The sequence below is a fragment of the Eleginops maclovinus genome, chromosome 7 (genome assembly GCF_036324505.1).
Source record: "Eleginops maclovinus isolate JMC-PN-2008 ecotype Puerto Natales chromosome 7, JC_Emac_rtc_rv5, whole genome shotgun sequence".
Lineage (NCBI taxonomy): Eukaryota > Metazoa > Chordata > Actinopteri > Perciformes > Eleginopidae > Eleginops > Eleginops maclovinus.
In genome coordinates, this window is record NC_086355.1 from 6889898 (window position 1) to 6902661 (window position 12764).

The window sequence follows — 12764 nt, forward strand, 5'->3', positions numbered from 1 at the left end:
ACAAAACTAGGCGAATGTCTGCAGAGAGAAGAGAGTCTGGATCTGAGGGGCCAATTACCACTGGACTGCAGGCAAGCCACACAGGGACTGCAGGGAGATCTGAGAAAAACAAAGGCTACCACATGATCAGCCTCAACATTGTATGTGTAACTTAATTAGTGAACAAATAAAAGGGAGGAGGACACGCAGAGAATGAGGGGGAAAACCGCTAGTGTAAGTACAAGGTGTTACACGGTGAGCAACAAGCAGACGCACAAATCTTCCCTGCTGGTTGTTCAAATTAAACCACACACTGAGGCCATTAGTGCAAGGGGAACTACTGCTGTGTTTAAATGAGACTGTACGAGCAGCTCTAATCTTGCTTTAAAAGGTGCAATATTGAAGGCTAATTCACATGTAGGCTTCAAACATCATGTGTCCTCATCACAGCGTGCACTTCAAAAGCTTCTCGTCTTTCAGAACAAAAAAGGAAAACAGTTTCACAGCTTTACAGTATCTGCATGTGATGGTGGTGTATTGCATATAGAAAGGGGAGAGAGAGAGAAGAAGAAAGAGTACATCAGTCCTCTCCAGAGATTGAAGCTTTAAAGCAAAATGCTTCATGCTAACATGGGTGATTTCCACCAGGAGTACATGACAGCTAAGCTTTGTTTTTCCAACACATTGCATGTACTGCTGCACCAGCGAGCGGTGGGCTCTAACCAGCAGGGTTTCAGGTTTATAAGGGCAGTACACATAAAAAGTGTTTGAGGCAACTTAAAAAAAGGGCCTGGTAATATTTGATGCTCCCTGGAGAGATCCATGCATTTTAAGCAGGAGTATGCTTTGATGCTCATAAAAGATGCAGAAAGGCTCAGATTCTGGTTTTCGACATAAAAATATACTCTCTTCCCTTGCTCACACCAACTTTTTTTCATTAAAAAAACATCCTAGAAACCTATTTTTGTGAGGATTATTGCATCTATTGTGTAAAAAAAGTACATTTGGTTTATCATTGGACAAAAATAATGACTAAAAGAAAGGAGAGCCAAAATTCCCATGATCTCAAACTTGTGCACACATCGGATTCAAAGTGCTACATCCTTTGATTGGCTTCTGGGAATTTGAAGAAGACATTTCCTGTACAATCAGTTGTGTTGATAGATAGGAATGCCAGATATACTTTTCGATCCGGGAGCACACCTTTCAAAGAGGACATATTATTCTAATTTTCAGGTTCATATTTGTATTTTGTGCCTCTACTGTGACATGCCTCCATGCTTTAATGTTCAAAAAGGTCTTTATTTTTCTCATGCTGCCTGTGCTGAAGCACCTCTCTTCACCCTCTTGTCTGAAACCAGAGCCCAGTCTGATCTGATTGGTTAGCTGGCCGGCTCTGTTGTGATTGGTCAACAGCTTAGAGATGTCCCGCCCCTTAGCCTATCACGTACATTGTGTTGGAGCGTTAGCCAATAGAAGCACCAGTCTTACAGTACATACTGATGTCTTCATGATAAGGAATCACTCCAAACGGTACAAAAAGCGACCTACTATTACCTTGAGCTCTTAACACGTTACTGAAAACTTTAACATATTCTTTGTGTCTGAAAAAATCAAAGTAAAAAAACAGAAGATCAGCTTAATTTTTCTGCACCAGAGGTTTTAGCTTGAGAAAGTCTAGTAAAAAAGACAGAGCAGGGATCTGACTGGAATAGAAAACATCACTTTTTTTAATGTGCTGATGTGTGAATAGTTATTCTAATCAGCAACCCAGAAAAGTTTTAGGCTTTTGTCTTGGACAGTGTTAGTAAGGGACCAATCTATCTTTAACCCCATGAAGAGAATTAGATCTGTCCTTCAGTTAAACCGCAGGATTTTTGTTACATAGAGAAATGTAAGTCCTCTAAGCAGTATAAAGTGCTCATGTTGGCAGAGGAGAGGGAATAGTTGAGTTGTGTGTCATCGATATAGCTCTGATAGGAATGTCAAGTACTAAACACTCATCCACTCTGTTATTTAGCAGGCTTTAACTGAGAGGAGACTACATTTATTTGGCTTCTGAATTATAAGTATGTTTTTCCTCCAAATGTGCATTACCAGCCCCTGAAAAACACTGTTTAATTATTGACCGACACTTCAAAAGACTTCAAAAGAAAGAGTTATGATTTTAATTCCACCACTCGGTTACCAGCCCTATACGCTCAGATAATGATAACAACCAGAGACTGTAGGGGTGTGTGCGTGGGTGGGGTGGGTTAGGTCAGGCAAGATTAATTGTGGGGGATGTAAATTTAATTCGTCACACGCAGATTGATGTCAATTTTAATTGAATTAAAACAATGTGAACCCTGGCCTGCTTAAAATCTAGGACAGCTGGTGAACAGTGATGAAGTGAGTTGGGAAACACTTGAGAGAGAGGGGAGGGAGCGGGTGAGAGGTGAAGAAGGCAGACAGAAGGAGGGAGATTAGTAAACGACACGAGTGATAGTTGACCTTAAACTAATGAGCCATTGTGCTCCACCCTTCACTGGCTGTCACATGAGTAACTTAGCGGCTCAGTCTGAGGAGGACTTCTTCATTCCTGACTCTTGGTAGTGAAGGTATGACGGACAGAAGGTTAAACTGCACAACTCACACATATAAAGTGCTTTTGCAGTGTGTGCCGCAGCCACCGTGTGATTGATGCATGTGTTTGTGTACACAGGTGCATGCCTGTGTGTAGGGGAAGTCAGGAAAAGTCAACTGCTGGAGTAACACTTATCTCAGGTGTGATTTTATCATCTTCTCCCCAAGGACATGTAGCTGTGGCTGAGTGTTGAGCGTGACCACGGCAGGCACACAGGTGCGAGGTATTGACGCAAGACCTGAGCACATGGGCTCCAGAGATGGAGAACGTCTCAGTTGAGAGCAAACCCATCTCATTTTGTCTCCCCCACACCTTATCTCGCCCCGCTCGTTCCTCTCCCCCCCGCGCTTTCTAGGATAATATCAGCACTAATCGCAGCCTCTCCATCCATCTATCCACCTCCAGCCTGATAGATGGCGAAGGAAGACAGATGGAGGAGTTTTGTATGCCACAGTGCTCTTTCCTTTAGTGTCTGCTGAATGCTTCTGCCTCCGTCCTTCCCGACATGCGCTGTGGTGAGATTACGCCGGGCCGGCCGGGTAAAAGTCAAGCTATCGATATGATAAATAAATAAAACTCACAAAAGAGAGGCACGCATAAAAGTCCGCTCACATACCGGCAGTAACATTTTATAAGGTTGTGAAGTGTTCATGCTTCTGAAGGTGACCCTGTTTCGGTAGTAAGGAACCTTTTACTGCGATGAAACCATGTCCTGGATCCCCTCCCCGCACCTCAACTCCTCATTACACACACACACACACACACACACACTTTCGCCTAGACACCCATGCATGTCGTCCTATCTCAAACGTGAGATTTCGCCCAGAGAGGCAAAGGCAATCAGGTTACTGTGTGAACTCTGATGGATGAAATTTAAATGTAACGGCGTCTACTTAAAGTGTGCAATTCAGCCACAGCACATCACTTTCGGTTAGAGTGAGCTGGCACAGGACAAAAAAAAAAATCTGCTTATTTTCCTCCACACATTCTGTATATCTTTATACACTGTACATTAAGCGGGTTCCAATAGCATATTTCCTCTCAGAGAGAATAACCTGCAAGACGCAACGTAAAGCAGATGATTCCTCTCCTCCCCTCTATTCCCTCTTGCCCTCTGAACCTCCGATTCACTGTGCCAAACGGTACATTTACATTGGTCATAACCTCAATCACCATGCTCTCGGGCTATGTGGAATGCGCATACAGACATTTATGCAGAGAAGCGATGCAGACGGAGGTATAATGGGAGCAATAGATAGAGACCCACGCCCGAGGCATCCATCAAACCAAACGACTCCATTACAGTAAGTCGGACAGAGGCAAACGGTAATGTGCACTGTGATAAACACTGGGATAATAGTCTGTTTATAGTCCTGGACACACTGTTTCTGCTGGGAAACACTGGCAGGGAATACAGATAAGATACAGGAGCAGCGTCCCCTCTCATCGTTTTCATTCCGTCTATCTCTCCTCCATTATCACTCTCACTCCCTTGTTCCCTTTATCCTTTTCCACTCCCTCTGTATAATATTTTTGCCTCATACCGAACGCAGAGGGAGCCGCATACATCAGCTGAACAGGGCTTTTATCTGGTGTTATACCATTGTAGCTTCACCATCACAGTGCTGGAATGAGGCCTGGGAGAACTATAAACACGGAATAGAATTGATTCAGATGTTTTATTAAAATAAATACAGACATATTGCACCAGACACTTGCAGATAAGCATATATAACCTTAAGAAGACAAACAGGAATTCATGGCCCATATTGTACACATGTATCAATTAATCATAGCGGGGTCGTTTCAGCCGAGGCGTTGCTCCTCGTGTCTGTGAGAATAGAAAGGGGGTAAACACAAGAGCAGACTTATCTGACCACGCTCTGTATTCCTCAGAGGAACCGGGGAATAGTGAACCTGCCTCGGTTATGAATCAATTATAAGAGTACACAAAAATGCACTCTCTTTCCCAGATGGGAGGTTGAGGTGAAGGTCTATGGAGGGCAGAGAGAAAACAAAGTCTTTCCATCTGTTGATAATGGTGTTTCTTATTCTCAATACACACCCCGATGGCTGCACAGGCTGTTCCAGACACTCAGAGTGAGATAGTAACATTTAAATGAACCCTGACATAAAGTGGAGGGAACATAAATGAGGCAAGGGGTCGCTGTTCCTTTTACATTTCTATTAACCCGAGGAGCACCGGGGCTTGATTAAGGGGCTCCTCGATCAGGCTGATCTGGGCAAGCCTATGTTTATGCCCATACTTAACCTCTATTACAAGACTGACCTCAGTTCAGATAGCAGCTCCACTTCTTCTATTAATGGAGGCCTTTCACGTCGTGCGGCAGGGTCAGAACAGTGGACAGACAGACGCACACACAGTTTGCAGGCAGGCAGGGTCAAAGCGGAGGCCAGTGTCTATTGCGTTATTTCTAAGATCAGTTAAACTTAATGACCTCCTTCATCCTCGTGGCCGATCATATAAACTACAACATTAGCGCTCGGGGCTCAGGCATAGTTTGGCCTTTTATGCTGGCCGTCGAGGCAATGGTGGTTTTAACAGGATGTGATAAAATGCGGATAATCTCACGCCCACTTGAGGGGATGATGGTGTAGGTTTATTAAAGGAAATGAGCCTATGGTCAGAGGGAGCTAATCTAATTCTACGACACCACAGCCTTAAAGAGGAGGAACCCCACTGGTATTGTAATAAGGCAAAATGCTTTATTCATGTAGAGCCAGCCGTATTTTACAGCAGGAGCTGCATATTGATAAAACAGACTAATACAGGCAGCTATTGTGATGTAGCCATTGGGGTTTTGCTAGCAGCATGTTTTCTAATAAATATAAGACCCTGGGTCAGTCACACTTCATTCAGTCTTCATTTTAAAAAATGTGTTTCATGTACATTTCTGTATTGCAGGAAGAGAAACATTTGTGGGATCCCCGCATCAACCTGCTGCATTAAAGCTGCAGAGCGTTGCACCCCCTGGGTCGCAACTAAATTATTTTCTCTATTTTGACACGTTATTGACATTCATCAAGGAAATAAGCGTAAATATACCCCCAGACAGAGTGCGGGTGTTTCTCTTCTACAATATACAACATATGTGGCCATGAAAGCATTTCACATGCAAGAAACTAGTGTGGATTTAATAAGAAACAGGAAAAAATTGGTTCAAAGAGAGAATAAAATTGACTTTCTTTCTTGTTTTCTTCACTTTTAACTCTCTCTGACTCACTGTTGTTCACAGGGCTGATTGAAAACGAAAGCCAGCTGCTGCCAGTTATTTATTTTCTATTGTTCAGCCAGGGTTATTAGATATTCATACCTCACATTGCAGACAGGCGACATGCAGGAATCATATTTAAAAATAACATGTCTTTCACCTCACCAGTGTTTCCTACTCGTTCTTACCGCCTCTCTATGTATCTTTCTCCTCCAGTCTCCCCTCTCTCTCCTTCCACCTCTCTGTATCATTAATGTGAACTGTGTTTATTTATAACCCAATAAAGTTTTTATGACCGCAGTCATTATAAGAACATCGAGGTCATGCTGACGGGGTAACAAACACACATGGATGAAGCCAAAGTACACAGAGCACACAGCCGACATGGGATTCATTCGTCATGCATACATTTAGCACCTTTTCACAACAACAATATCAATCCCAGACCTCTCGGCAGCCTATATCTCAAAGCACTGGCAAATAAAACAAAAAAAAAGACATGGATAGCGAGGGAAACATGTAGTTTTTTTTCTGTGAATTGTAATTTTAAACTGTGGTACTGGTTAAGAAGCTACTCTAGGCGTCCACTCACACCGAATATAGTATCACACACATGTCGCCCATGCGTGTCCTCAGGAATTTAAGTACTTTCATGGCCACACTGAGCGCTTGGCATAGCCCTCTGTGATGGTAATGGTGATAAAATGAAATCTAGTGTATCTTCCTCCTCATATCTGCCTCATATTTATTGAGCCCCACAGGGGATAAAATGCTGGCCCATCAATCACGAGGGAAGCCAATCTGGAAGCCACACCTCCAGGATCACATCTCGCCCGCTGCACACCGTGCTGAGGTTGAGCTAAGTGTCTTCCTGTTTGCTAGATAGCAAATAGCCTGTGTATCTCACACTACTATCGCCTTCATATCACACAAGAGCAATGACCAGCCACAGAAATAAACACCACACTAGATACTCATCAAATGCTTACACTACTCCTGGGTGGACTAACATTGAACCTCAGAGCTTTGCTACATTACCTAGTTAAAAAAAGCAACAAACAGTGTAGCAGCACGGGCCAAAATGTTTTCCTTTTGTCCTTGTTTGATATAAAACCACACACACACCAAACATGATGCAATGACCAAGCAACCCAGGCTTTCAGAGCTTACAACCTTCAATCTTAATTATCTACATCACACATCCATAAACGGTGGAGCACGTATGAGTTTTTCCTGGAAATGTAGTCTTCTCTAACAATCCCTCATGAATGCCATATAATTACTACAAATCGGAGGTCAAACAAAGCTCATTTAATTGGCTTTGGCATCAATGCTCACAAACACAATTTTAGATGTTTAATTTGTACACTGTGATGCTTCTGGGCACCGATAATAGGTAGCATCAAACAGATGCATGCAGCACCAGCATAAAATGGGGGGGACTATAGCTAGCTAAGAGAAAGAGAAAGGACAGGAGGAAAAAAAACAAACAGGATTTGACCTTTTCATCAACCCTAATCAGAGCGATTGACCTGGCAGTGCTCCGAGCATCCTATCCCCACGTCTCCCCCTCCTGCAGTACAGTCAAGCTGAGAGAGAACGAATGGATGCATTCATTTGTTGAGAGGGAGGAGAGAGAGAGAGAGAGACAGAGAGAGAGACAGAGACAGAGACATAGACAGAGAGAGAGAGAGAGACAGAGAGAGAGAGAGAGAGAGAGAGAGAGAGAGAGAGAGAGAGACGGGTGGATAGCCACGGAGAGCAGAGTAAGAGAATTGTAAATCTCCTGACCTTGGTCCTGGCTCTTTCGCTCTCGGTGGGAAGGGGTTTAGCCTATAGCCTTAAATATTTCAACGCCGCTTGGTTGGCTGGAAAGTGCTGAGTTATAAGAAGGCATAGTGGCCAGACCCCAGCATTCAACCTCCCCCAGCAATTAACACAGCAGCATGACTTCGCTGCACTGCTGTGTGTGTGTGTGTGTCTGTGTGAGTGTGTGTGTGTGTGTGTGTGTGTGTGTGTGTGTGTGTGTGTGTGTGTGTGTGTGTGTGTGTGTGTGTGTGTGTGTGTGTGTGTGTGTGTGTGTGTGTGTGTGTGTGTGTGTGTGTGTGTGGTCGTTAACATCCATTCCGTTTCTCCAAGTGACTGTTAGAACTGCTACACTATTGATTCCCCCAGCATTAACAGAAGTTTGTAGAATAAACACCCCTAGCCATTTCACAGATGCAAAAACACACTTTTTAATGTTTTCTTTCTTTCTTTCTTCTCCTGGAGACTTACCAGTGACTGTGAGCTCGGTCGTCCTCCTGACCACGAAGCCACCAAACTGGACTTCACAGGTGTAATTCCCAATGTCATCTTCCTTTACCTCCTGGATGGACAGGATGTCTCTCTTCTGGAGGATACTGGCACGCCACTGCTTGGGACGGCACTCCTGTTCATTAGAGGAGGACAGAGAGGTCAAACTTCTACACAAAGCGTATTGATTACTCACTGTGCAGAAACAAAATGACTGGCAGAAGACAGAGGGAAAGGTCTAGTGCAAATGTGCGAGGATTAAATAATCTGGCTGAGACATTATGTTATTTAAGAACGACCCACCACTTCAAGAGCTGTACACAAAAAGCTTCTGAACGTCACTGAGCGTTAGGAAAGTGCATGAAGTGGGAATGCATAAAAACTCTATACGGTAAAACAATAAAGCTTGGCCATTATTCCTTTTTATCTGATCAAGATTTATTGCTCTGAACTAAATATCCTCCATTCGATACTGCAGCAGAGTCACAGAGGACGGAGAATGTTATTTACACTAGTCTCTGCTGGCAAAATAAGTGTGTTTGTGCTGCGTCTGTGAGCATGTGTGAATATATATGTGTGTGTGTGCAGGCACAATAAGTGTCTCCATGACACGAGGCTCACTGCAGCCTGTCGACGATGTGGCAGGGACAGCGATGGCTTTGCGGATTTTATTCTGCCATTGCTCCCGGCAACCTTCGAATTCAATCACTGTGTCTCTGCAGTGGTCCAAATAACTCCAGGTTCCAGCACTCCCAGTCATTACCCAGAATGTAATTGAATTCTGGAAAAACCTAGAGGTCGAGCCCGGCGAGCTAATCTACTGCTGATCTGCCTGTGATTAGTCTGGCCTGAGCCCCTTCACTGGGATGCACTTTGTTGTCTGCGGGCCATGCATGACCTGGGAAAGGCAAGAACCCAGGTGAGCGGAGGGAAGGTGCAGGCTGAATAAAGATCACGGACTGGGAACATTTGGAGGGCATCCACTTATTCCTCAGGGCAGAGTGTGACATCGCACGATTTTCCTGCTCGTATAAGTTTGGTGTTCATTATGAAAGCCATCTCTCTCTGTGTGGCTGCCCTCTGCTGAGTCCTTGCTCTGTTCAGATGACTCTCTTATGTAATTCATTCGGACCATTTGCACCCATACATAATCTGCCTAAGTGATCTGGAACCATATTACTAACAAAGCTTTTAAACAAAAACAGCCGAGACGTTAGATGAAAACAAACCAATGAACCGTTCAAGAAGATTTCTCGGTTGTATAACCACAGAGACACATGCCTCACTTATTACTCTCCCTAGAATATAACAAATAACAGTATTTAAGACACACAAAAAAACATAAATTAGGCAAGTTTACAAATGATATAAGGACAGGATCACACCCACCTTGAACCAGGTGATGTCCGGATCTTTTCCAGGTTCAACATAGTCATCTATGTCAGGACAGAGGATGTCTTTACTCTTGCTGAGCTCAGCTTTCTCATTTCGCCTCATGTTGGAGTTGTAGCACATGTTTGTGTCATTCTCCTGCCACGGTCAGAGACATGGACACCTTCATGCAGTACGTGGAGTTCCTGTGGGCAGAGAAAAACATATCAGTAAGACCTCTTTATCATGTCATACTGCTGATGCTACGTTAAAGAAAATAAGATGAGCCTTGATAGTACTACAGCCCTTACACAGGTACAATTTTATGTTCACTCCCTCGGATACCCTTTAAGTTATTTTTATCCTCTTCCATTCCTCCTCTGACTCCCTCCTCCTCCCCTCTGTTTGTGGGGTTAGCAATAACGACGTGTTCAGCAGCTTTACCGAGTCAATGAGTCAGACTCAGGACCACTATTGGATTTATGGGGGGAATCAGCCAGGGCCTGGGAATGCTAATCAGAGGAGAGACAAATGCTGAGAGGGCCTCACGACAAGGAAGGAAGGAGAAAGCTGCTTGGTCATCACAAGGACTAAGTCCCCGCTGCACCCCCCCTTCATCTCCCAGTCACCATCACACACACACACCCACACACCCACACACACATCACCATTCACCTCTAATGCACACAAGCTGGCAGAGGTGAAGGATGCCTCTCTCTCTCATTTACCGTACGGATATTGTCATCATAATCACCATTACTGCAGGGATTTGCTCTCTTTCAGCCACCGGAGAATGAGTGAGGTTGGCCACATGTTTATTCATAGAGTGCTTTTATAGAAACACAAAAACAATTTACATGACATAATTAATAAAATAAGCTAGACGGCTTAAATACAGCAAAAGCATAAGGTGTCACTGAATGGCAAAACCATTAATACCAGCTCTTAAAAAGAGCGTTCTTGAACATAGCGTGATTGATGCAGTATAAGAAAATAGTTCCAGAGAAAGGGGGGCTTTAATAAAGAAAGCCCACATCCAGTGCCGGGTCCTGGATGCAAGAGACTTGATGCAGAGAAATGGAGTCTGTGGAAAGGAGTGTGGCTGTGGAGAAGGTGGGTGGTTATGCAGGGCTTTGTGAGTAAAGAGAATGAGTTCTAATAAAATCTGTTTTGGGACAGGAAGCCGGGAGAGAGGCTTCAGGACAGTAATGTGGTCACAGGAGTGGGTGGGAATGAGCCTGCGAGCTGCAGTGTTGTGGATGTACGGGAGTTTATTAAGGATTGTAGACAATGCACCATGAAGAATGCTATCGCTGTAGTGTAGTCTGGAGGTAATGAAAACATGTTTCAGAGTTTAAGCAACAGAAAAGGAGAGGGGAGGGCAGAGGCTCTCCCCAGGATCTGATCAGAGAGTATGGAGGACTTAAGGTGCCAAAAAAAACAAAAACTAGCAAAACAAATGAATATGCCATTTAATGTATGATATTAGAAATAAATGTAGGCATGATTAATTTATAAAAACTTGCATCATTTCATATTTCTATTTTGATGTGCTTCTGTATTTATTAACATTTTTTATAATTCCTTGGTTTATTTTCCTATTAATTTTTTTTCATTTAATCCCCTGCTTATTAGCCCGGACTTATTGTTTTAAATAAATGATATCCATCTTAATATTGGGGAAATAAATAGGTTATAATGTAATTTTGTAACATTTTATTATACACATTAATGCTTATATTTATTTTTACATGATTAAATGTTTTCAATTTCTAATTTAAAGCAGACATATGTTCTCTATATGTCTCACAACCTGGCGACAGTCCAGTGTTGCTGCACTGAAATCTGAAATAGTTGAAACATTAGAGATTTCCTTAATTTAAAGCAAGCAATTTCGTCCAAATAAGAGGGACCCAGACAAAAATCCACATCCTTTAATAAGTTCTGTCTGTGCTCCCTCCTCCAGCGTGGCTGAGATCTGACACGGTCAGTCAGCGCGTGCAGCCATACGGACTTTCATTTCATTTCATTACATTACATTTACGGCTCGCCAGATGCTCCCATTCACTGTAAATGACAGGGTTTCATATGATCTACTCAGGTTATGGAAGCAATAAGGGAGTCACCTCTCTCGTATAAACACCTCTGACCCACTGGGACCATAAAACACAGATGCAGGCAGATGAGACACACACACACACACGCACTGACACACAAACGGTTTAAAGACATATGTGGCTATGTGCCGTCATGGAAGACTCAGTACAGATAGTAGCAGAAGGAGAATATCTAGTTATAATGAGAAAAAAAAGATACTTCTACAACATTGGAGATGACTAAGAGGGCATCTGGAAAACGCTGTAGGAAGCAAAAGTAAGATGCAAGATATTGCTACGGAGAAATGCCCTCTTGGTGCTGATATGTAACATTATCGACTCGATGCGTCCTATCTAGAGGGAAAACAGTGGTAAGATGCGGTGCTGTAGGCTTACAGAGTACACTTAGATAATATATCCGTCTACAGAACGAATTCCGACACGCAGACACACACACACGGTAACACACGTGACCACATGCATGCACGTGCAGCCAAGTTCATACACGTACAAACAAACCCCCACCGTTTGTTGATATAACAGGCAGATGATCAGAAATGACCTCTCATAGTTGTGCACCTGCACCATTAAAGTCCCCAGGGAGCAAAAAGGAGACATCCCTACATGTTAAATTTTCACAGCGGGCACCCTGTGGCATTGTGGGTAGGTGTCAGTGGAGGTGCTTGATTGATGGACAGCTGGGGGTCGATGTACAGTCCTGTGGCGTCTTTCACGTCTGTCACTTTCTATTTGAGTGTATCTGCTTTGGATATTAGTCTGCGGCTCACGTTAGCTAATTCTCCACACGTTATTATCCCCCCCCCCCACGTTGGATAATGTGATCATGGGAAGGAAATACACATGGTTGCACCTACTCCAGAACACAGACTCATTACAAGAACTATTATAAAATAAGTCAGGTGAAACAGAGAGGGACGGTGGTGGAGCGAGAGGCAGAGCGAGGGAGACAGATTGATGGATTTGAATCGATGTTACAGGCCTTATGTCAGATGACATGCGGAGGAAAGGGATGCAGAGAAAGAGCAAAGGGGTGAAAGAGAGGGAGCGCAGAAGACAGCAAGAAGCGATTGCTATGTAAATGAAGTCACCTTCACATGAAAACTGGCGATTAGACTTATATTATTATATTATTCCAGACAGAGA

General features: G+C 43.5%; 1 protein-coding gene across 1 annotated transcript in view; it reads right to left on the minus strand.

Moving 5' to 3' along the window:
• il1rapl1a (interleukin 1 receptor accessory protein-like 1a) overlaps nucleotides 1–12764 on the minus strand; it is a 152975-nt gene that overhangs the window by 75217 nt on the left and 64994 nt on the right. Inside the window, 3 exon segments of the mRNA XM_063887579.1 lie at nucleotides 8116–8269; nucleotides 9523–9666; nucleotides 9668–9710. Of these exon segments, the coding sequence (XP_063743649.1) occupies nucleotides 8116–8269; nucleotides 9523–9666; nucleotides 9668–9710 (341 nt within the window).